The 24,425-nt window shown below is 32.5% G+C and overlaps 1 protein-coding gene and 1 long non-coding RNA gene across 2 annotated transcripts; one reads left to right on the forward strand and one right to left on the reverse strand.

Moving 5' to 3' along the window:
- Window positions 1–1,379: 1,379 nt before the first annotated feature.
- Window positions 1,380–14,185, reverse strand: LOC114759983 (golgin candidate 3). Its single transcript, XM_028949230.1, has 15 exons — window positions 13,688–14,185; window positions 11,823–11,921; window positions 11,251–11,379; window positions 10,402–10,599; window positions 9,948–10,080; window positions 9,800–9,864; window positions 8,139–8,303; window positions 7,942–8,046; window positions 7,700–7,846; window positions 6,568–6,864; window positions 6,359–6,424; window positions 5,469–5,671; window positions 3,913–3,967; window positions 2,591–2,776; window positions 1,380–2,001 (listed from the first exon to the last, which is right to left on the reverse strand). Exons 1-15 carry the CDS (start codon window positions 13,913–13,915, stop codon window positions 1,693–1,695), a joined length of 2,385 nt encoding a protein of 794 aa, XP_028805063.1. The 5' UTR covers window positions 13,916–14,185; the 3' UTR covers window positions 1,380–1,692.
- LOC114759985 (uncharacterized) lies at window positions 9,796–16,645 on the forward strand. The gene is made up of 3 exons (XR_003741997.1): window positions 9,796–9,866; window positions 13,366–13,371; window positions 16,631–16,645. It is a non-coding gene; the product is annotated as an uncharacterized LOC114759985 (long non-coding RNA).
- Window positions 16,646–24,425: the final 7,780 nt, after the last annotated feature.

The following is a 24,425-nucleotide window of genomic DNA, read 5'->3' on the forward strand; positions in this document are numbered from 1 at the left end:
GATTTTATATATAAGACTTATTTTATATGTTTATCAATTTTTTTCTAAACTAACTCTCTTGATATTCTTCCAATAATAATCAAGTAGGAGTAGGAGGAAAAGAGTTAAGGAAGTGCTTAGGTTATTTTAGGAAATAAATATCATATTAACTAATTTAACTAACATTCTTATTTTCATGTATATTGTTTAAAATTACTATTCGATGAAACCTTTGATATGTGCAACTATAATAAGGGTCACTTTGAGAAAAATAAATGAATATGTAAAATAAAATGAATTGAGATCTTTTATTTAGAACTAAATTAAATATCGAATTCGTTTTTATATTAAACACCAAAGGCAGTATTGTTTTTCACATCTTGAAATTATTGGACTTGCATGTGTTCAAATACTGACTACAAAAATAGAAAATATGCGCAGAGTCAGTAATGATACATCTTATATAAGGGCGTGTGTACAAGTTACATTACTAAATATTTTGACATCGTGTAAATATTTTTATAAACGTGTGTACATATTTTCATAAACATCTAATAGTAAGCCCTCATACTTAAATCACCTAAACTCTGCCAAAAAATAATTATATAAATTTTATGATATCACGGATAAAAGTCATTGAAGACAATTATACATTTCTCCACCGATAGATGTCTAAATCACACAGCATTCTCTTTATTATCAAATCAAAATGAATAGAAATATCCTGATTATAACCTACTCCTCCTGTTCTTAATATAAGACTCATTTAACTAATTTGATTAGATTAAAGAAGTTAGGTAAGTTAGTTAATTATAAAAAAAGTAACACATTTTTCCTAAAACACCATAATCATCTTTCTTAATACCCCTCTCTTTTCTACTTGATTATGGTTGAGAGAGTATCCATAAGAGTAATTTAGAAAAAATCGATAAATATGATAAATGAGTCTTATATTTAGGATCAAGATTAACTCAACAATTGAGTTCTATATTAAAGACCGGAGGAGTATAACCAAAGTATTTTTCGAGAATATGAATATACCCACACTGCTTGTTTTATTAGCATTAAATAACATATATAATATTTTAATCAAAATAAGTATATACTAGTTCCGATTTTCGGGCAACTTAATATTGCACTCTATTTTTTGGCCGCTAAAATAACAATGTAATTTAAAATACGTGGGAGAATGTTATATTCACATATAAAAAAAATAAAATAAAATAAGCAACCGTACACATTATCATGGGATTGGACTGTGAATGTTGGGGGTAAACAATTACTTCCAAGATGGGCCAATGATATCTAAGAGAGTATTGGACGTGCTATCCATCCATTTCATTTTTAAAGGGAAGGAAAAAGAAAGTATATTGCAGGGCAAATGTAGCCACATGACAGTATTTTTGAAGCCAATAATGACCCATCACACAAACGATTATCATATCACTTTATATCATTCTGGCAAACTCCGTAATATATACATTTAAATGGTGAGACAGCATTGCATATGCTTGGTACATCAATAAGATTTTCGGAACTCTTTATTGTATGAAATAATCCACAAAAGCCCAAGATGATGGAGAATACCTTTCACTCATTGAAAAGAGAGGAGAGACATTTTGAATGTGAAAGAATAAATTGAACCAGATTGCATTGCCACTAACAAACAATGATCTACACTTTCTACCAATTGCATAGTCCAATGTATAATACTCAGTACCTTGTAGAACTGCTATCTGATGGTGTAAGAGGGACTGTTGAAAACTCAGAGCTAAGACGTTCAGAGCGCGGGAAATATCCGTGTCGCGGAGGGCTGTAATTATGGTTCGGGGATGAATTAATTGATGAAGCAGATGCTGTTCCAGTGGTCAACCTCTGATTTGAAAATGGTGGTACAGTAGCATTTGGACTTCCATGTGAGCCTTCTGTGGGTTTGCCTGCACTACTATTTCCCCCTGAATCCCTCTTCTCTCTTTCTTCTGTTTCCTTGAGCAGAAAATCAACCCACATATCTGCAAATGACTGAAAGAAGTGGAAAAGTACTTAGAGCTAAACAGAAGATACAGAACAAAAACTTGACATCAAAACAAATATATGAAAAACTAAAGTCACATTTAGATTTAGTCATACGACTGACATTCGTGAGAAGGGCAAAGTCAAATCACAGGCAGGCAACAGTTTGGTTCTTCACTTCCCCACTTGTTAAACCCCAGTAGAAAGAACATGTATCTTAACCAAACTCACATGAATTCACATGACCGAATCTCTTCCTCTAAAGTTTCGTACACTATAAGGGGAAGAGGTGGGGCAAATGACAATTAATGGAAAAGACGATAGGTGGCAAATGCAATTAGATAATAACCAATCATGCATTATGGTAATTTATTGCCCAAAGCACACCCTTGGCATGAAGGGTTATGATGCGATGTTTGGGTCAACTGCACCCTTAGTAGTGGTAAAAATGATGTAATTAAATGTTACATGTCTTGATTTTTGTTTTGGAGAAAGGAGATGCCTTTCCCCTTGGCTAACCAAACGGGGTGTAAGTGCACGGAATTTAAGCAATTATGGTACTGAAAGGAAAAAACATAACGGACCACAAGAAACTCACCTGGTTTTCAGATCCCACATTTGCAGCTCCTTCAGTAGGACTACCAGACAAGATACCTCCAACCAGGCGCCCAGGTAACCCAAGAACTCCACGGACGACACCTTTACCAGCACCCTGTTGAGCAACACCTATCCTTTGCTTGTCCTCATCAGAGAATCCTAGCATCCGAACCATGAGATCCAAAACCTGTCCCCAGCGCATCACAATCGTGAAAAAATAATGTAAACATGACTTTATAGAGACCGTAGATATAAGAACAGAAGTAGCAACAGTAGCAGAAGGGAACAGAAAATAATAATTTTCATCATTAAGTAAAACAAAAGGTCAGGTTCCCAACACATCAACCAACTCTACAATTAATGCGCCAATCTCAAGGCCTATTTACCTATTTCTTTTCTCCCTAGAATTGGGCCTCCTGCATCTAACTACATAAGAATAGAATTGGATAGAATGCTAGTCACTATAAGGACGAAACCTATATCAGGTTCCTTATATACCATCAGATTTTCCAATCAAAATATGACAAACACGTGATTCTCCACTAATAACATGACATGATAGTCAAATAAGTAAATAACAACACAGCCAAGTGTATAATTTGACGGAGAAACTAAAACTGTTTGCAAAGAACTGTACGCATTGGGGAACTGGACGATTGATGTAGGAGTGGAAATCTTGACTTTAAGAATGCAGGGATGTATTTTTTAAATTTTTTATACGAAGTAACTCAGAAATACGGAGCACAAAATACAAGTCACTAAATGGTCACCCTCGGATATAGAGATAATAAATAGATAAAGCTGTTAATAGCTGTTAAGTCTATTCCTCCATCCCTATCTCTCTTTTCTATCTCATTAACAACAGTAAAATACGATGGCCTTAGGGACTTTATTCATAGTCCATGGCTTCTTACCTGCCCTTAACGGTTATTAACAGCTTGATTCAATTATTTATTAATACCTCCGATCCTTAATATAAAAACTCATTTGATTTTTATTTTAGTCCTAAATATAAGACCCCAATCTACTTTATCTCTCATATTTACCTATTTTTTTTCAAGATAGTCCTTATAATAATGGTAGTCTAGTAAATACACTTGATGAACAAAGATATCTTAGGAAAAACAACACTTATTTATTACAAATAACTAACTTAACTAGTTTCTTAATTTACTCAAATTAGTCAACTATCTTTTACACTAAGGACTGGAGGTAGTATTTCTAGATCACCTACATGCTATTAATGGAGGGGTAATGAGAAACGTGGGTTCCCTTCCCATCCTTCCAGTTCCACAATGCATAAAAAGAAACTGTGATACATACCTCTTTGCTGTGATTCCTCTGGAAATAAGTTACAAGTAACTTTATGACAATGCGCCTGGCAACAATATAATTCAAATTAGTATGACAATCACCCACAAATAGAAGAAGCTCAACTACTTGCATCCAAAAAAAAAAAAGCAGCAGCAGCTCAACTACAAATTAGAAGTCTAAATTCATATCTAGAGGACTTCAGTGACGAACTTGATAGGTGCAGTAAGAACACAAGTGCCAACTTATGTAGTAGAGAAAACACTGGCGAGGTGGCTCCATGGGAGAAAAATAGAGAATAAACGTAGCATGGCATAATTAAATCTAGGGGGGGCCATATGATTCAAAGTTGGCCCACTGTTTATGCGCCCATCAGATCATTCAGGCATGGAGAAGGTGAACAGACCGGAGAACAGAGATGGCACTTAGGCTGAAACCAAGACTGAGATCCCAACGCACTAGTGCCACCAAAATACACGTAAGGAGACATGGGTGGGGGTGGCAAAATAGCGGAAAATTGGGTGACTATTGGTCCAGAAGAAAACATGGAAGTTAATATACAAAAAAGAAAGAAAAGTGAAAAAGAAGGGAATAATGATGAAGGGCAGGAGGGAAGAGTTAAAAAGCTGAAAGCGAGTGCATAAAGAGAGTATCTGAGAGCATGAAAGGCAAAGAACTTTGAGCCAACCCTCTTGAAACTGGGCAGAACTGTCAGGTTCATGAGGTCCTAGTTCTGGTCCGTTGTAAGTGTGCTTTTATTTAGTAAATCTCAGGTCCTTCAGTTTCTCCTGCTTGCCAGTGTTTTGAATCTGTAATCTGTGTTTTCTCTTTGTCAGCATCATTTCCGTATTTGTGTGGTTCAATATTATGTAGCAGAGATATATATACATGACCTTTGCGTCAATCTTTGTTTGTTTATCTGTAATTTGGGTGTAATATGGGTGTTGGGTTATGGGCTGGCTCTTGTAAGCTGATATAGCGTAATATTTGTTAAAGTGGAACAGTAACAATGTTCCCCGGTTTGTTTGCTTTCTGTTTATAGATGTTTGGGTTTTGAGACTTAAGTGGGTCCTAACGATGAGTAATTCAGAGATTGCTCAAATGCAAATGAAGAAAGAGGACGACATGAGAAAACATGATGAGTATGTTGAGGAGTGGCACATAAAAATTTTGGTGAGTCCCAGCTAGAAAAAGCATGAGATAACCATCCATGTGTTCTAAAAAGGTGTTGTATTAGAAAGGGGAATTAGGCTGTTTGTAGATAGACTAAAACCTAGATGGCTAAATTCCTTCATCTTATTCTTACCCGGTTCCTTATTTGCATTCTGTAACCCCACTGCTATCATACACAGTGCAAGAGTTAAATTCAGCTTTTGTCACAGATGACATATAAACGGAGTAACATTCATCAGAACCTTCTCGTGAAATAAAAGATCAATGTACAAATTTGAAGATAAATACCCTTGCATAAATTTGTTTTGTGTAAAACAATCAACTATAAATATGCACGAAAACCAAATCATAGTCAACCTGATATGCATGTAATTCAAACCCACAAACAGGCTAACCTGTCAACAAGAAAATCTGAATCCACTGACATTCTGTTTAGCCGTGTCATGCTCTGCTCAAGAGCTCGCCTCAGTTTGGCATTGTCTTCTTCAAGCTTGCTTAGTCTACTTCTCCATTCTGATTGAGCTTTCTCAGATTGTGAAAGCTTGGCCAAAATTTCATCCCTTTCACCCTTCAACACTTCTGCTCTCTGATCGGCATCCTGTCAATAGCATGAGCAAATATATTATGGAACTAGAAACTTCATCAATATTTCCCTATCAGTTGTAGTAAAAACAAATATATCAATCCGCTAATATGCTTGAGAAGAATTTTCAAGAGGATAAGAGAGAATGATAACCACAACCCTGTCGAGCTATCCTGGTAGCTAAGCAATAATGAATTAGTTCAAAGTTTTTCGATTCACAGCATTTGTGCCCATGCAAAGCTACCATGGGGGGAAGCTTGATCCTCGACCTACCAGATGCATTTCTTTTGGTTACTCACCCACACAAAAGAAATACAAATGCCATAATCCTACCTCACGCAACACATTCTACACTGCCTGTGATGTTGCCATCTACAAAAATCAACCATTTTTTTTTCCCAAACCACCCATTCATGGAAGCATCAGGAAACACAAGAATGGCTGTTTTGGAGTCCTAACAGCCAAGTAACAATAGTAACACAAGAATACATGATAAAGATAAAGTTCCAAAATTAATAACTAGATAAGAAATAAAAATAAAATAAAACGCACAAGTTCAGCACATATGTGTGAACGAAACAGCCCTCTTACCCCACGATTCCCAATATAAATTCAGTGTAAAGGCTGTGGTGTTAACCTAACAAAATTAAATAAAGTGAAGCTGATTATAGATCACATTTCAAAATAATAAGAAAGTCATACTTTCAATTGTTGAGAAAGTCTAACTGATTCTTCTCTCGCATGAGCCAACTCTTCTTCCAAATGTTCCTAAACAAACAAAAATGTAGATGTCAGATACCCCATGCAACTATGCACAGAAGCACACAAGCTTTGGCACAATAATGAGGCGAAAGCATCAATAACACAACTAAAATATGTCAACTAACAGAATAACTGTCAAGTTTCAATACCTTGGCTTCAATTTCAGCATAATACTGCCCAAGAGCTGTCTGTAGATTTAAAAGCTCAATATTCTTGGCATCTATTATGCTTGTACAGTTTGCAAGCTTCTTGTTCAGATCATCAATGATTTCCCTGGACTTAAAAACTTCACTGCTATTTGCCATCTTCAGTTCCTCATGACTTTCAATTGCCTGTTTTAGACTCTTTTCAAGATGAGAAATTTGAGCCCTTAGAGAGGTATTGCTTTCACGTAGTTCTTCAATGATTTTGCTATCCTCATCCATCTTTTGTGAATCTTCAGATTCCTGGAGAGCAGCAACCAACAAGGAAATCCTCCTTATGTCTATCTTCAAACAGGTTAATATACTGAATCCAATACGAAATTATGCAAACTTAACTCTTCTAAGATCATCATATGTAAGGGGATAATATATTATAGAAGCGGTACATAGTAGTCTGAGAAAGGAAGCTTGTAAATGGCAAATTTTGAGGTCAAGAGCATAGCAAAGAAATGAAGTAGGTCAATACAACATTATTGAACAAAAAAAAAAAAAAAACTCAACCAACTATTATATCAGAATCAAACCAACAGGGCTTGCAATTATATTAAATCGTCCCTCTATTTAGCATTACAGAACTGATTAACTTATCTTTCCATGGTTAATAGGAATCTAATCACATGCTATATCTAAAATTCCAGCTTCGATGGTCCTTCTGGCATATTGTCTTCGATTCCATACATCCCTCCAATATCTAGAATTTGAGTATTCCCAGTTGAGTCATCACTAAGATCAATAGAGGCACATTTCAACATTCTTATTGCCATATTCATGATCGCAGTGAGATTGAGATAACAGGAATTGACAAAAAGCAACTCTCCAAACACTAATCAACAAGATTTTAGCTCTATCTAATTGTACAAACACAACTGTCTATTAGTCTGTTAACGCAGATACGAGCTGGTTTAGGTTCAACTGGAACAAAAACACTACATCTATATTGAGAGATATGTAAAAATGACAGTATCAAGATAAATTTTACTCAGCTGGTCTATAATCTGCCATAATTAACTCTTCCTTAGGGGAAAAATATACAAAAATAAAATAAAACAGAACCAAAAAAAAGTACAAAGAAGGAAACCTTTTCCAACAAATGCTGCTTAAGACGGGTCAACTGCTGTAATGCTTTGTCCCTTTCACGCTGGGTTTCCTTCAAATCATTACTTAGCTTTTGAAAGGATCTTTCCATTTCCTCCTTTTCCGGAAAAGTTTTGGAAGAATCTGGCATCTGTTCCAAAAAGTATATGCCAAAAGGCATGTGTTGTTAACATCAATTTTAACAAGTAACAGTAAAGTAAATAATGCTATGAAGTAAAGGACCACCTCACTCATATTCCTTGAATCCTTCTGAGAAGCTTCTGCTGACATTTTACCAGTGGAAGACTTCTTGCTTGTTTCCAGTTCAGCCTCAAGCTCCTTCTTGTCCACCTAGTAACAATGGATAATAGATCATGTCCGAAAAGCATGACATACAATGGCAAAATTACAGTAATAGAAATAAAGCATAAAAAACTCCCAACCTTAAGTGTGGCGTTTTCCTTCTCTAGGCTTTTGATTAATTTTTTCAAGCTATCCACAGCACCTGCATCTTCATCTTCTTGTCTGCTCAACTCCGTTTGAAGACGTTTTATTTCTGATACTTTCTCATTCAATTCATTATGTATTTTGTTCATCTCCTTTGATGTCTTAAAGCAATAATACAATTATCATGTATTAGACAACCAAAAACTAGGAAAATCAAACCATAAATATAAGCATGGCAAAACTATCAATGATTCTACAATATAGCTCATTCACATAAACCGGGGATAGGTCGAGTTATCCTTCCTCAGATTCAAAAACAACATCTGCAGATAGAGGCTAGATGGAGAATTTGAATTTTGAGGCAGTGGAGAAAGCTATCAATAATTTCAATTCAAATTGGCAACGTTAATTGCAGAAGCAATAAGCTTTATTCCCTTAGATGAAAGGCAAGTAACATGTAAAGGTATTTTGAAAGAAACTAAAGGGTTACATGTCTAGAATGAGTTATTATTACAAGTAAAATCAAGGCAGTCCAAGGGGAAAGACGTTCTGCAGAATGCCTGAAGTGAAAACTGCTAGAAAGGTTCTTGGTCCAAGAAAGCAAAGCAGAACAATAAGGGAAAAAACGATGAATCGACAAAATGTAGATAAACTTTTAATTTTTGTTTGAAACAACCTTCAAATATAATATATATTCTTAAAATGTGTGACATATAAATAGAAGATATGGATAATTGTGCCTTGATAATTGCTGACTCTAGTGGTCCCAACTCTTTTTCTCTGGCTCTTGGTTTGCTTGCATTACAAAAATGCAAAAATCTTAAAAAATATTATCTAATGTGATATTTAAAATACAAACTATCCTATCTTATCCAATATTTTAAATTTAAAACTTCCTTTTTATGCTAGAAAACTCTTATCTAATATTTCAAATTTTAAATTTTCCTATATTCTACTATAAAGCTTTCCTATCTTAGATTTATATTTTAGATATAAAACAGTTTTCTATCTAAACACCTAAACAGGTATTAACAGGGATCAACAGCATCGTCCTCATTTAATGCAAAACAGGAGTGTACAGCAGTGTTATTCCTCAGAAAACAAACCATCAACTGACAACATCAGAGAAGCCCCAAAGGCACTCGCCTTATACCTATCAAAAGGAGCCCAAGGCGTCAAAGGGCAACTGCCATTTGGTGCCTGACGAAAGCTAGCACCTTTCATAATATGACAGGTGCTATGGCTTCACACCTCGCTCTAGGCATAATAATACTTGATAAAATGAATAAAAACCCACAATTTGAAATGGTATTCCAGAAGGACCTACAACTTCTCCAAAATAAAACTGCTTTTGATCTATTGTTTTTTATCATTATGTCATAATATGTAAGGATAGACCTGTTTAAAAGCACCAAGACACTGAGAAAAATTTAACTATGACAACAGAAAGTGAAATCACAGAATGCACAATACGCTGTACCTATCATTTTATAACTTGCATCTATAATTTTATCTCAACTTCCCTCCTTAAGTTAATATTAAGATATCTTAATAAGATAAGCATAAGCTGTGTAGTATCTCAAGAACAAGAAGCTTTGATAGAGTTAATTGATCACGCATTCATGCTACATATAAATATGACAGAGACATAACTCACTTTGTCCATTTCCACCTTCAATACTTTAAGCTCCTCCTGAAGGGACTTGTTTAATGTCACTTCCGCTGTCATTGAAGAAAAACCGATTATGCTTTTAAATACACATTCAAAATTTTGACTAGATATTCCAAATGCAGAATAAAGAGACCTTGGAATTGTAGCTGAATTTTTGCCAATTTATCACGTTCTTGCTCCAGTTCTGTCTTCAATTTTCTAACCTCAGAAGCATGTTGCGCCGCTACTGTTGAGCTATTTCTTCCATCCACCAAATCTGCAACCTCCTAGAAGGCATTCATACATCTGTTGTCAAGTTCACTCATTACTAAAAATAAAAATACAAATATAGAAACCTAGCAAAATAAATGAAAATGACCATACAGAAGAGAATCTGCATATGAAGATGAACAGCCATTCTCCTAGGTTAAAAATAAAATAAAAAAGGAAAAGTCCATGTCAAGAACTTGAGAGAGAGAAAAGGTAAGCTACAAAAGCTATTTTATAAAAAAGTCAACTTTGGCAAGGCTTATAACTAACAGCACCTCAGTTAATCTTTTATGTACGTTGTGTAATTATGAATAAATAGAAACCTAAGGTCATAGTACCTTGTCCTTTCTTCGAAAATCAGAATGATTAGGTTCGATCTCATTTTGAATGGCATCAGAATCCAAAGCAGGAATGATTCCATTGTTCATAGAATCCTTTCTTGAAACAATGCCATTATGCTTTAAATTTCCAGCATGACGATTTTTCCCATGAGATGCAAACTTATGCTGTCGATTGGAAACTTGATCACTACTTCCCTGCAGAAGTATTCCAAAGTAATCAACAAGGATTGACATAATTTGGCAAAGACTAAGTAGTTTACAACCAAATGCTTTCACAAGATTAACAACAAACCCTCTGGAACACCAAAACACTTCCAAGTCCAACCACATATCCTACCATAAACCACTCTATTTCTTTTAACTCTTGTGACTACAAGTTATTTCCCTTGAAGTTCAAACTGTAACAAATAATTATTTAGAAAGCTTGCAGTAGCATTTGAAGTAGACAAAGGCCACAAATAGTGTTGACCTCACACCAATACCAATACCAATCCCAATAACGCTTCTTCTTACCATGACTATGTAATCTTCCTACCCTTTGCCAAATATTAAAAAAGGAAGAATGTTTACCATAAAGCAGTAATCCATCTCAAAATACAAGACATGGCATGACTGCTAATCTCCAAAACTCAAGAAACGCATAAAGAATAAAACCTGAATACTGTAACCATATGAGATAATTTAATGTTATAAGGCATCATATCATTCAAAATGGGTGCATCAAATATCTAAAATTTCACGCATGCATCATAAAATACCGAGACTACAGGTTTAAAAAAGTTGTATAAATAGTATAAAGTATATTAAACGCTCCACAACAATGTTCGCACCAGAATGGAAGTCTACCTTCACTGGATCAGCGCCCTTTGAAGATGCTGCAGAACTATCATTTCCGGAGACACTTAAAGCTTTACTTGTTGTCTCCAAATTTTGCTTTAATGAGCCATTTTCTCTATTCAATCTAATAATTAGGTCCTGTTAAATTGAAATGAATGGATAGTGAGAGATATTAATTATAATCAAAAACCAGCAAAAGACAATAAGGAAATAACAATAATTATATTGTTGAACGAATGTTTATCCATGCATGGATATTAATAGCATTGTGTGATCCATGAAATTAACTTCACTTGGTAGGATAAGGCTTGTTATTGTAGTTGTTGTATTGTTAACCAAATGTTTGGGACATATCATTCTCTAATGTTTTCAAGCGAATAAACTCATGATTTGGGCAAGGGAGGACCATGGACGCATTTAAAACACCAAAGCCGAAAATAATAGCAATACTTATTCCTCCAACGATGCATTCCAGCAGAGTTCACTTTATTTGAACAGACCCAAGGCTACATTTGTCAGGATATCAAAAGCCAAATCACACAAAAACAGTAACAGTGATCTGGAATAAGTAATTGCTCTACCTCTTTTTCTTTTAGCAAAGATGCATAATTAACAGACAGTGCTTTAATTTCTGCCTCAGATGCCTGAAGTCTCTTAATCTCTGATTTGTACTGTTCAATCTGCAATAAGAAGATCAAAATGAAAGAAACTCACCGCATCACTTCATAGAAGAGTCAACGAAAGATAGAAAAGACAAACCCTGAAAGCAACAAAGTACCTAAAAATTGGCACCAAAATTTCAAACAAACATGTGGCCATTATTTCATGTCGAATAACAGCAAATAATCGCAAAAAGATAGAAATGCAAAACTGCTTTTTGTTGGTAAATGAGCAAATTTGCGGAAAAACAAGCAAAGCCATTTCTTCTTGACAGGCAATTTGGGAATTCAGAATCCAGAGTGTTCTTTGATCCCCCATATACTTAGTTCACTTCTTCCTTTATAAACTCCTAGAATAAAAGCAACTATACTTAGTTTGACTTTTTAACAGCAATGATTTAAAATATAATAATCACATAACGCAGAACTTCAGATCTAAAGGGAGAGATCTGTGTTTTAGTTTATACTGATAGTTGGTTTTACTGTAAAACTAACTCAGATAAACTAAAAACAATATTATGATAGCTAACACTAAATAGAAATGCAAAACCTCTAACATTTTAAACAATGTGTAATTTTACCTATTTTCCATCATTAAATTATATATATTTGGAAACACAATGCATTGGTTTATTTAATATTTAATAATTTCACAGCCATAAGTGACTACCTGAACACTTTCCCAACATAAGTTCATTGCAAACAATTATGATTGGAAGTGAATGGACTCCCAATATAAAACTCACATTTTGAATTAATTTTTCCGAAATGCATTCTCTTCAAGATTACTCTCCACCAGTTCTCCAAATAAGTAATAGGATTTTAACAGAATGTTATGCCTAAATGGTTACATCTACTGAAGAAAATGTGACACTGATCAATCAGTTCATGCTATCATGGACAATTTACTTTCACAGTCGATCCTAATAGTAAAGTGGTAGCTATTCTGCATATAAAGGAGAACCAATTTTGAAGCAAAACTCTCAACCTTATTCACTCCAAACCAAAATAAAATATAATAATAAAGCTAATTTATAATTTATAATTTATAAGTTGGGATAATAATAGACAAAATCAAAATAAGTCGGCCTAAAACTTAGTAAAACCTAAGTGAGACTTGATGATCAGTAAACATTAATCACCTACTCATTAGCATGAATATGACCAACTGAATTCATAAGAATAAGTTCATAACTTCATCGATCTTTTTTTGTTTTTTCATATTTTATTTACATATGCACCCGCCGACCCTCTACACAGGAACGAAGTCATACAAGACATCTATGAAACATAATGATCTGTTATTTGCCACTACGGCTCCTACTTCTCAAGCAACAATGGGGAATGAATCAGTGAGCCAGATTGACCACCAACAAACTCCAAACATAAATGAATAATTAAAGTGCGCCGGTTTCAATTCGAAAACACGTCATTCGAGAACACCCTACATCCATTTCATCCCCAGTCGAATGTTGTAGTCTGACGAAGCAGCGGAGGCCCAACGAAATCATCAATGAGCGTCTTGATTTCTTTCTTGATAAGATGTTCCGGTTCCGAAACCTAGTCAGCATTCAAAAACATATCCAATGCTTTCCATAAACAGATTATAGCAAGCAAAGGGGAAAATGACTAAAACCCCAATGTTCAATAGACTGACTCCAGCATATTCATCCAACTTAAATCGGGCAAGCGCCAAAGAGATCCAAAAAGTATAAACATTAGCCAATCTTTTATAAAGTATTCAATAGAATACAAGCTCAAGAAAGAAACCAAGAAAGAAGTGGCACCTCAGAACTAAACGCGGCAGGATCATCCATCCCGTTTGAGAGCGGTGACCTTGGACCCAATTTCGAATGTGCAAAACGGTGAGAATTCCGCCGATCGGAGATGGGAGAATCGACTCCATTGGGCCTGCCATAACTCTCGACCTCATCCCCGTCGTCATCGTCATCTTGATGAACATCAAGAGCGATCTTGTTCAAGTTCTCCTTCAAATTCGCAATATTGCCCCACATGATTCAAGCTCTCAATATCCAATCCGACTACCAAATATAAATAGAAGTGTCGGCACAAGCCCCTCTGGAATTTGCAGGAGATGATAAAATCTTCTACGAAATGCCTCGGAAAACGATCCAAGAAAAAAATTTACTCCGAAAAGCTTTTTAAATTTTCGGGATTGAATTTGTATAACAGTGTTTGCGCGTCGAACGAGTGAATCTTTTGAAGTTGGAAGAGCAATTCCGTAGATCTGAGATTTGGGGAAGGAAGAAGAAGAAACGTCTCTGATTTTCGTTGGAATGAAATTTAATTTTAGTTTCTTATGAATTAATTTTTCCTCTAATAAAAATTAGCCACGTCACCTGATACGTGCAGGAGCTCTAATAGGAAAAACAAAATGACGTGGAAGTGGAGAGTACAACTTAAAGTGCGTTATTTTTTCGTTACCAGAAGTTAAGTGACAATATTTGTGAAATTCGGTTTTTTTTTTTTTCGTTATTCGGACAATAAAGGGATGGCTGCTATTGTTCTGGTGATGGCATGGCTATTGATCCGATTTGACAAATTTTCATAATACTTAATATAAAAATTAGTTGATTAATTTAAATATATTTAAAAAATTAGTTAAGTTAGTTATTTATAATAAATAGGTGTTATTTTTCTTAAAATATACTTGCTAATAATGTGTGTTAATTAAAATTATCATTTGATGAAACTTAAATAAATAAATAAATATAAAAAACAAAATAAATTGGGACATTATATTTAGAACAAATTAAATATCGAACTAACTCTTATATTAAGTACTGTATTGCTCGGTTACTGTATGTTTGGTTGTTTTTTGTGAATGTACTTTGCTTTTATACGTCCTCTCAATGCTAACGATAGCAACTTTCTATTTCGTTAGTCTTGTAATAGGATTAAGGTTTATGCTTTTGATCTGTTTTAAGCTTATTAGCCTTCTACTTCAATCTATTTTGAGCTTTGTACTTCATCTTAATGAAAATGTCATCCTACTTGGGTTAGGACCCCCCCGGGGGGAACAAGTTCATCTTAGGATATCAGGGGTCACAAAAAGCAAGCACTAGTTTTTTCTTCTACTTCAATCAATCTCTAGCTAGCCCAAATAAAACAAAGTCCAGAAAAAATGAGCAAGTGGTAGCTAATTTGCTTTTGGATTAGTTTGTTTCCTTAAATTTTGTTACAAAGCCGTTCCATGAGACAATTTGTTGTTATAATGAAGTTTATCTTCCATTTGACCAAAAAAGTCTCATACCTTGGTAATAATGGGAATCTTGTTCTTTGTTATTATGTGGTCCGCTTTTCTTCTATCAGACGACGAAATTGGGATATCTTGTACTCTCTCGATCCTTAATATATGACTCATTTAACTAATTTGATTATATTAAAAAAGTTAGGTATGTTAGTTAATTATAAGAAAAGTGACACATTTTTCCTAAAACATCATAATCATCTTTCTTAATACCCCCTCTCCCTCTTCTATTTGATTATGGTTAATGGAGTATCTATAGGGGTAATTTAGAGAAAATTAATAAATATGAGAAATGGGTTTTATATTTAGGATCAAAATCAACTCAAAAATTAGGTCCTATATTAAGGACCAAAGGAGTATTAGAAGATCTGATTTTTGGGGGGATAGGGTACAAATAATTATTCAGGATAAAACCAAATTCCAATAATACTATTAAGTTAAAGGGCCATGTTGTTTAAAGGGAAAACCAATATCTCCCTCCTTATAGTTTTTCCTACTTCTGATTTCATTAGGTTTTTACGTCTTTTTTATTGGGTCTTATATGTTTTTTTTTCCTCAGATCCATTAGTCCTTAAAGCATAAAACGGTTGAATAAGGACTAATGGCATTAAAAAATCTGTTAGTTATTGATGATATGGGATCCAATTAGGTATATATATGTTGCTAGGGTGGACCTAATAAGGCATCTAGCCAGGAAATTTGAACCACGTCTGGAAAAGAAAAATTATTCATCGGTCAAGATCATTGTGAATATTGTGTAACTTAATTGATGGTATTTCTTTTGACATACGAGGGATTGTTGTGAATATTATGTGTAAGTGCGTCAAATGAAGAGTCCAGCATTGCTTTGGAGAAAGAGTTCAAGTGCACGTATATAATAACATGTGATATTGGACTAGTAAATGGGCCAAGATAAGGAATAGGCTCACACACACAACAACAAGCTCCCTGAAGCAAACCCAGTTGAAAGTCGATGATCCCCCACACAAGTCATATGCTAACTAAGTATATTTTTTTTAGACCTTTTTTTTGTGAAAAATTCAAAATTAATTTTGTATAAATGAGCTTATCAAGAAATCTTACTTTTAATAGCCTTATTGTGGAATTAGAACATTGCCCGTCATCGGTTACCACCTCATTGTGATTATGGTTGCCTTAATGTTCAAAGAATGTGAGTTTAATTTTTAATGTGATTAATTCACTACCTAACATCTCTAGTATATATGACCTACATAAGGCGAAGTTTGCAGAAGGTCTAGATACACCGCTCTCTAAGTAGGGGTGTGTAAAAACTCAGTGGTCCAGTCCAGTCTAGTCCAACCCGAAGTAGTCTTGTCCGGTCCAATCCAGTCCAAATTAACTATATAATGAAATTAGACTAGACTAGACCAGACTAGTTGGTCAGGCTGGACTGGGTTTCAGACCAAGTGATCATATCACTTAGACTGGTCCAGTCCAGTCTAGGTGAATTTTTTATTTTTCAATAAATTGTAATTTAGATGGTGCCTTTAATTGTTTTTAATGTTTTTAGATATTTTTATGTATTTATGATAAAGTCTTAATATTTTAGGACGAGTTTCATATGATTATAGGTATTTTTTATTATCTTAATTGTACTTATCATGTTGAAATCTTATTTCTCATAAAGAAAAAAATTTAAAAAAAAAAAAGAAAATTGGACAACTGGACTGCCTGGACCAGTCCACCAGTCCGGCAGACCAAGTCCAGTCCAACCCGACCTCGGGTCGTCACTAGACTAGACCAGACCACAGACTATCAAACCCAATCCAACCAAAAAATCAGACTAGACTTGGGGTTGGGCTCTGGTCTAGTCCAGTCTGTCCATTGTGCAGCCCTATCTCTAAGTTTTGAAGTAAATCTCTTTTATCCTCTAATTTTTTGCCTTATTTACTTTTATTTTTCATTGTTCTACTTACCCAACCTTCATTGTGAAATGTGAACATTACCCATCATTTTATCATCTAAATATTTTCTCATTAAACTCTCATTAATTACATCTTAAACATTCTATTGCCGAACATTCAAAAACGCATCTTTAGTTGTGATTGTGATTGCCTTAACGTTCAATGAATGTGAGTTTAACCACAATCGATGTGATCAATATGTTGCTCGACAAAATCCAATCAAGTCTAACCTCAAGCACGCTCCTCCACTTCTAAGGATTCCTTTTCCTTTTTTTTTTGTAGCCTGCCTTGTTTGCCTTTCTTCTTTCTTTTCTCCATTTTAATTTTGATTCTTGTTCCAAGATAGGGCTGTTTGTAAAACCCGAAACCCAATCCTATCTAATCCAACTTAACAAAACCTAATCCACTTTAACCCTAAAAAAAGTAACAAATAAAAAAAAGTTTGACCAAATCGGGTTGGTCATCGAGTTAGATTAGTTCTTAGGCACATTTATTATTTAAAGAAAATTATATTACCCTTTTACCAAAACCCTATCCTTCCTTGTTTCCTAACCCTAACGGCACTTCCTTCTCACCTCCTCCTTCTCACTCACCTCTTCCATCATATGCCCTCTCCTTCTCTAATCCATCTATCGCTTCTTCACTCTACAACTTCAAAGACCTCTCTTAGACTCTCACAATCTTCATAGCTACTTCCTTTGCGTTCCTAGTTTTTGAGATTCTTCCAAAATCTGAAGAGGGAATGTCAAAACTATTTACAAGCCTTGAAGTCCAAATGCCTCCTAGCATTTAGATCTGTGCTTCTTCTTCATTCTCGCCATCAATAAATGCCTATTCTTTCTCCCTTATCCCTAATTTGTTGTTTATATGTTTAATGCTTCATTCTCCTCAATCAATTCTTTATGTGTTGAAGGAGATATAGTTTCTTCATTCTCTTGATTTGTTGTTTAGGTGTTACAACAGAACATAGGCTTGTATTTACTTTGTTTTTGCTTCACGAATTAGGTGCAGCAAATCCAAACTTGGGAAAAAAAAAAAAAAGTCATGCAGTCTAGTAGACCAATCGCCAACCCGAGAGACCAAACCTGATCTGGTCTAATGTTAGGTTAAGGTCGGGTTAGACCAAACCATGGGCCACCTTGCTTGGCCCGAGCCTATTCCCATACCAGACCACAAGTTGGCCATTAGCCTTGCCTGCAATCGTATTTTTTTTAGCCCTATCCCTAGATTAGCAAGTTGCCAAAGATGTCATTGAAGATGGGCTCCTTTTATTATTCTTCCTTGGAAATTATATCTTGCAATGACATTACGGTCTAGTTAATATGGAGTTAGCTCATTACTCATAAGATCATGAGTTTGAATCCCACTATCAATATGAGAATCTTGTTGATAGGCGATCTGTAAATACTTCTGTAAGCATTCTTTAAGTCTAGAGGTATATCTGACTTGGTGAACCCCCAATACTCAACTCAACTAAACTGTTTTATAGAAAAAATAATGATAATAAAAAAAATAACCTCCATGGCAACATGCACAATTGAAGGAATGAAGGCTAGTGATGAGGATTCATCTCAAGAGGGGAATCATTTTCATTCTACAGATAAGATTATCATGCCCTTTTTTATGTTTTCATTCACTTTTGTCTTTTTTCCCCTTTTGCCCTTCTCTTTCCTTTCCTCTGATACTTTATGATGATGTTCTGCATTTAACTGCGCCGTTTTTCAACATCTCCTTTGGCTTGCAGCTTAACCCCGGCTCCTATTTGAAAAGGTGTTTCTCAACAATTAATCTCGATCTGTTGCAAATGTTTTCAATTTCATGTTGAATAGAGTTACCCTGGGATCATATTTTTTTCCATTAAATTCATTTCGGTAGTCACTTGAGGTTTTGATGAAATTTATCCACCAATATGTGGCCAAAAAAATTCTCAGACCTTAATAGATAAATGTTTGGTAATGTTACTGTATAGTTTAATTTTCTTCTTTTTAATGAATTTGGGGTTTAAAATTTTAAGAAAACCAGAAAAATATAGGATGTCCAAAAACTAGTACAAAACATTAATTTTTCCAACAATATTAAGTTATGAGGCTTTGAAAGTTTCATTTTAGAATATAGAATTTCATTGTTGATGAAAAAATAATATATAATTTTAATTGACTCAAAGAATGGTCGACCAGATAACTTTGTGAAAAATAATGATTCTTTAATTTAAATTCATTAATAATGAGTTCATCAATATTGGTTCACAACTTCAGTCTTCAAACCAATCAAAAGCTCTGGCTAGTACGATGCCAAAAAAAAAAAAAAGCTCTGGCTAGTAAAAAGTAATAAGATGTACTATAATAAGATCAAGAGAACTAATTGTAATATATGAGACTTAATTTATTTATGCATTGATTTGAGTTCAAATGGAAAGGATCATGAAAATCCAAAACATTAATTTCCTTTTTTAATGTGCATTGATTTGAATTCAAATGGGAAGGATTTTTCAAAATCCCAAAAATTAATTACCTTTGTTTATGTGCATTGACTTGAATTTAAATGGAAAGGATTTTTAAAATCCAAAACATTAATTAGCTTTATTTATGTGTGTTGATTTGAATTCAAATGGAAAGGATTTTGAAAATCCAAAACATTAATTACCTTTATCATGCATTTGTGTGGTGTTTTTTTTTTGGCGGGGAATGTTCGTTGTGGGATCAAATAAGATTGGAGGTAAATTTTAATTGACTCATTATTTATGAATTCAAGATGAAGAATCATTAATTTTTTAAAATATTTGGTTAATCATGCATTGAGTCAATTAAAATTATTTATTTATTTTATCAACATTAAAATTTTATCTTGTAAAATAAAACTTCCATAGTCTTGTACCTTAATATTACTATGTATACTCTATTTATTTACATTTTTGTTTGAAATTTAAATTCCAAACTCATTGAAAAGAAGAAAACTATACAACACAATGACATTAACAAACATTTATATATTAAGTTATGAGAATTTTTTTGAATAGATAAAGATAAACTTCATCAAAATCTTAAGTTACCACCAAAATGGTACTGTAAATCTGTAATAAACAAAATTTATGAGAAAATCTCATCTAAAGTTAACTCTATTCAACACCAAAACATTTGTAAGAGAATATATTAGAGATTAAAAATAATATGTTTGTTTGTTATTTGGGTTAGAGATTGATGACATCTTATATGCTGAACAAGGTGGTGAAAGCTTGTCATATTTTCTCTGAAAAATTAAAAAAGTAAAAAAAAATATTAAATGTGGACATATATCTGTGTGTTAATATATGTTATCAATTACTTTTAAAAAAAATTTAAAATTTTTACCTGAAAACCTACAGGCCAACTCTCAAGATGAAAATATAAATTTTTATTACAACGAACTAGGTCTGCAGTATTGTTCAAATAACAAAGTCTTCCTCCACTATCATCGTCATCTATCCAAAATGAATTTTTAAACAATGGATCCACGGTATCCCATCATGGACTTCTCTCGCTCCAATAAGTTCACGCTATTCGTTATTAAGATCATTAAAAGCCTTTATATTTCTTCCTATTTGGCTCAAGAAATCACTAGCCATGCATGAAAGTCTCAATGCTCTTTCAGGAATTTAGAATAAAAGATACAATATATCTTCATTCATTGTAATCCTAAAATCATTAAAACACAATTTATTTTATCAGTGAAATTCTATATAATAAAAATACATAGATTTATGTAAGTAAAGAATAGGTAAAAACTTGGCTGTGATATCAGTTAATACAGGATAGGGGAGGTCAAAACAGTTTTTGAAAAGTTTATGCGAAAATAAAAAAGATAGGAAATATGGTTTTAATGCCAATTGATATATGTTAGGAATATTAAAGAGATTGATTTTGAAAGGTTCCAACAAGAGTAGAAGAGAAGCGAAAATTAGACTCTGATATCAATTTATGTAAAACGAAAAATCAAAATGGTGTATAATCATTAACAATTCCTCAGCTAGTATCAAACAAAACTTAGAAAAACAGCAAGCAATCTTTTTTATTTTCTAGAATTCTAAACTTTACGTCTTAAAGAGATCACTACCATGATGATACTAAATAATCCACCATTTATAGAATTCAAATAGAGTCTAATTAATTTCAATTTGCATTATAAATCACATTTATCATACATATTTCTTAACTTTTCCTTTTTAATCCTAGAGTAGTACACTATCTAAGTTTCATATCCTATTCTAAATATAATATATGATGTTTTAGGGAGTATCAATGCTTCCTTCCACGTCTTCTACACAAAAGCAACATCACCTCAAAATGAGAGGCCTATATGAGGATTAATATAAATATAGTCATGAAACTGCTTGGCATTTCACACATGCCCTATTAGAGTTACTATAAGTATAGTGAATAGTTTCAGAAATCTGTGTTTCAAATATTCTACATATGAGTGAAACTTGTCATATTTTTTCTGAAAAATTAAGAAAGTAAAAGAATATCAAATGTGGATATATATGTGTGTGTGTATATATTAATATATATTATTAATTACTTTTAAAAAGATTTAAAATTTTTCTTTGAAAAATCTATACATCAACTCTCAAGATGAAAATATAAACTTTTATTATAACGAACCAGGTTAGCAATATTGTTTAAATAACAAAGTCTTCCTTGACCATTATCATAATCTGTCCAAAACGTATTTTTGAACAATGGATCCATGATATCCCATCATAGACTTCTCTCGACCCTATTAAGATCATTAAAAGCTCAAGAAGTCATTAGTCATACATGAAAATTTCAATATTTTTTCAAGAATCTAGAATAAAGGATGTAATATGCTTTCATTCATTGTAATGTTAAAAATCATTAAAACACAATTTATTTTATCAGTGATATTTTATACAATAAAAATACATGAATTTATTCAAGTAGAAGATTGGTAGAAATTTGACTCTGATACCAGTTAATCTAGGATGTGGGAGGTCAAAACAGTTTTTGAAAGGTTTATACGAAAGTAAAAAAAAAAAATATAGCTTTAATACTAATTGAGGTATGTTGGGGATATTAAAAAAATTAATTTTGAAAGATTTTAACAAAATTAAAAAAAGAAACGAGAATTAACCCCTGATATCAATTTATGCAAGAAAAAAATGTAAAAAGAAAAAAGAAAAAATGAGAACAAAAGACTTATAGAAAAAAATATTTAATGCAGAGGATTGTAAAAATTAGAATTATTTTAAAGGGCCATATATTAAAATATAATTTTAGAAAGACAAAATTGTCTACAACTAATCTTCTTATATTCTCTCATATGATATTTCAAAAATTGATGGTTAGTGAGTTCCTTTAAATATTATTTTAGTCAATGAATTTTTATAATTTTATAATTTAATTAAAAATAAATATATACAATTGTAAAATATTTTTAGCCAACGCATATATATTTAAAATATTTTCACAAGCAAGTTTTAATAAATAAATGAAATTAAACAAAAAGTCAACACCATGATTTAATAAGTCAACACTGTAATGTAATGGTTATGAATAAAAGTTAAATCTCAAAATTAGAAAGAAGGCTTGTGCAATATATATTTTAATTTTAAGGATATTCATATAGATTTTCAAAACAAAAATGAGATCTCTGTAATTTAAATAGAAAGGATATTGATATATTTTACTCTTTTTTTATTCTTAAATGTAAACAAAATCAGAAGAATCACAAAGGCAACAAATAAAGTGGAAAAGGTAATTTGGTATTTTAAAATCTATATTTGAACAGTTGGTTTTTTTAAATAATTCTAATTTTATGGTTCTTCTTACTAAATATTTTTCTCTACAGGTCCTTTGGCTTAATTCTCCCAAAAAATAAATCTATAATATTCTTAAAGATATACTAAAATTTTTTTCTTAAATAGAAAGATATTTAAAAAGATTCAAACTTTTTATTTTTTGCCAATTTAATTAATTTATATTATAAAATATGAAAGTAATGAACTAGTTAAGTATTAAATTAAAAAACTGAAAAAAAATATTAACCAAATAGATCCTTAAAAAATTTCTTCTATCATAATTCGTAGTAAAATTCAAAAGTTACGACTTGCTTATGAAGCTAAAAGTTAGAGGTAAAAAAAATGAAGAGCAACAATTGTTTTGATGGTTCTTTATCCTAAGTAATAATTTTAGTTAATTAAATTTTACTAGAAACATTTCAAAGATGTTTCAAACCGTTTGGAAATAATTTCAGACTAATTAAACAGAGATAAAATTTCAATTGACTCAATAATTTAAGAAAAATAGTTATTCTTAAACTAAACTTGATAAATATTGAGTCAATCAAAATTTATTTTCAATTCAATTATGTTGTGATTTCAAAAGTAACATTATTGCTTATTTATAAATACACAACAATGATAAGTAATGTTTTGGATTTTCATAATCCTTTTCCTTTAATACTAAATCTGATTAAGGAAAGAAACTAAGTCTCATAGTTAATTAATGATTTATATTAAGATTATAATGAATATTATTTTAATTTGACCAGCCAATGAAAATTATGGCTAATGATGTGACTCTCATAAGTATGGGTCTAAGTTCAGACTTAGCTATCAACATGAGGACTTATTGATAGGTATTATTTACGGTCCTAATTATAAAACCTCATTTATAATCTATAAATAAGATCTTATAATTAGAATCAGAAATAATATTTTATAAATAGCTTTATAAAATCTATCTAGCTTAAAACTTGCCCTGATCCAATTAGCTATAGAGACTCAAGAAGCTTTTGCATAATTGATTCAAAATTCAGGAGATTTTGTATAATTTAGGGGGGAAAAACTTTGACTAGTGAAAAAAAAGATGTATTATAAGCTCACGAGATCTATAATGGTTATATAAGACTTAATTTATTTACTTAAGTGCATTGATTACCTTTATCATATATTTGTCTGGGTAGCCAATGTTACTTGTGACTTGTGATAAAAGAAGTTAGATCGGAACTTAATTTTAGTTGACTCAAGATTTATGAAGTTAAGTTGATGAGTCACTAAGTTTTTTTTACTTTTTTCAAAAAAAAAAAAAATCACCATGTTGCAATACACAAGTCACATGTGGTAGAAAAATTTCTTCTTAAATATAAAACACTCGTAAGATAACCAATGACTCTTGCTTTAATAGAGGCAAGTATGGATAATTTTATTAATTTAATGTATTTTTTGATATGTGAGAATGAATTACAATTAACTTATATATAAAAATAGAGTCATATTTGATAAGCTATGGAGTCAATTAAAGTTCTATATTCTTTTTTAACAACATTAAAGCG

This window comes from Neltuma alba, unplaced genomic scaffold, assembly GCF_004799145.2.
Source record: "Neltuma alba isolate B1F8T4 unplaced genomic scaffold, ASM479914v2 tig00010924_pilon, whole genome shotgun sequence".
NCBI lineage: Eukaryota > Viridiplantae > Streptophyta > Magnoliopsida > Fabales > Fabaceae > Neltuma > Neltuma alba.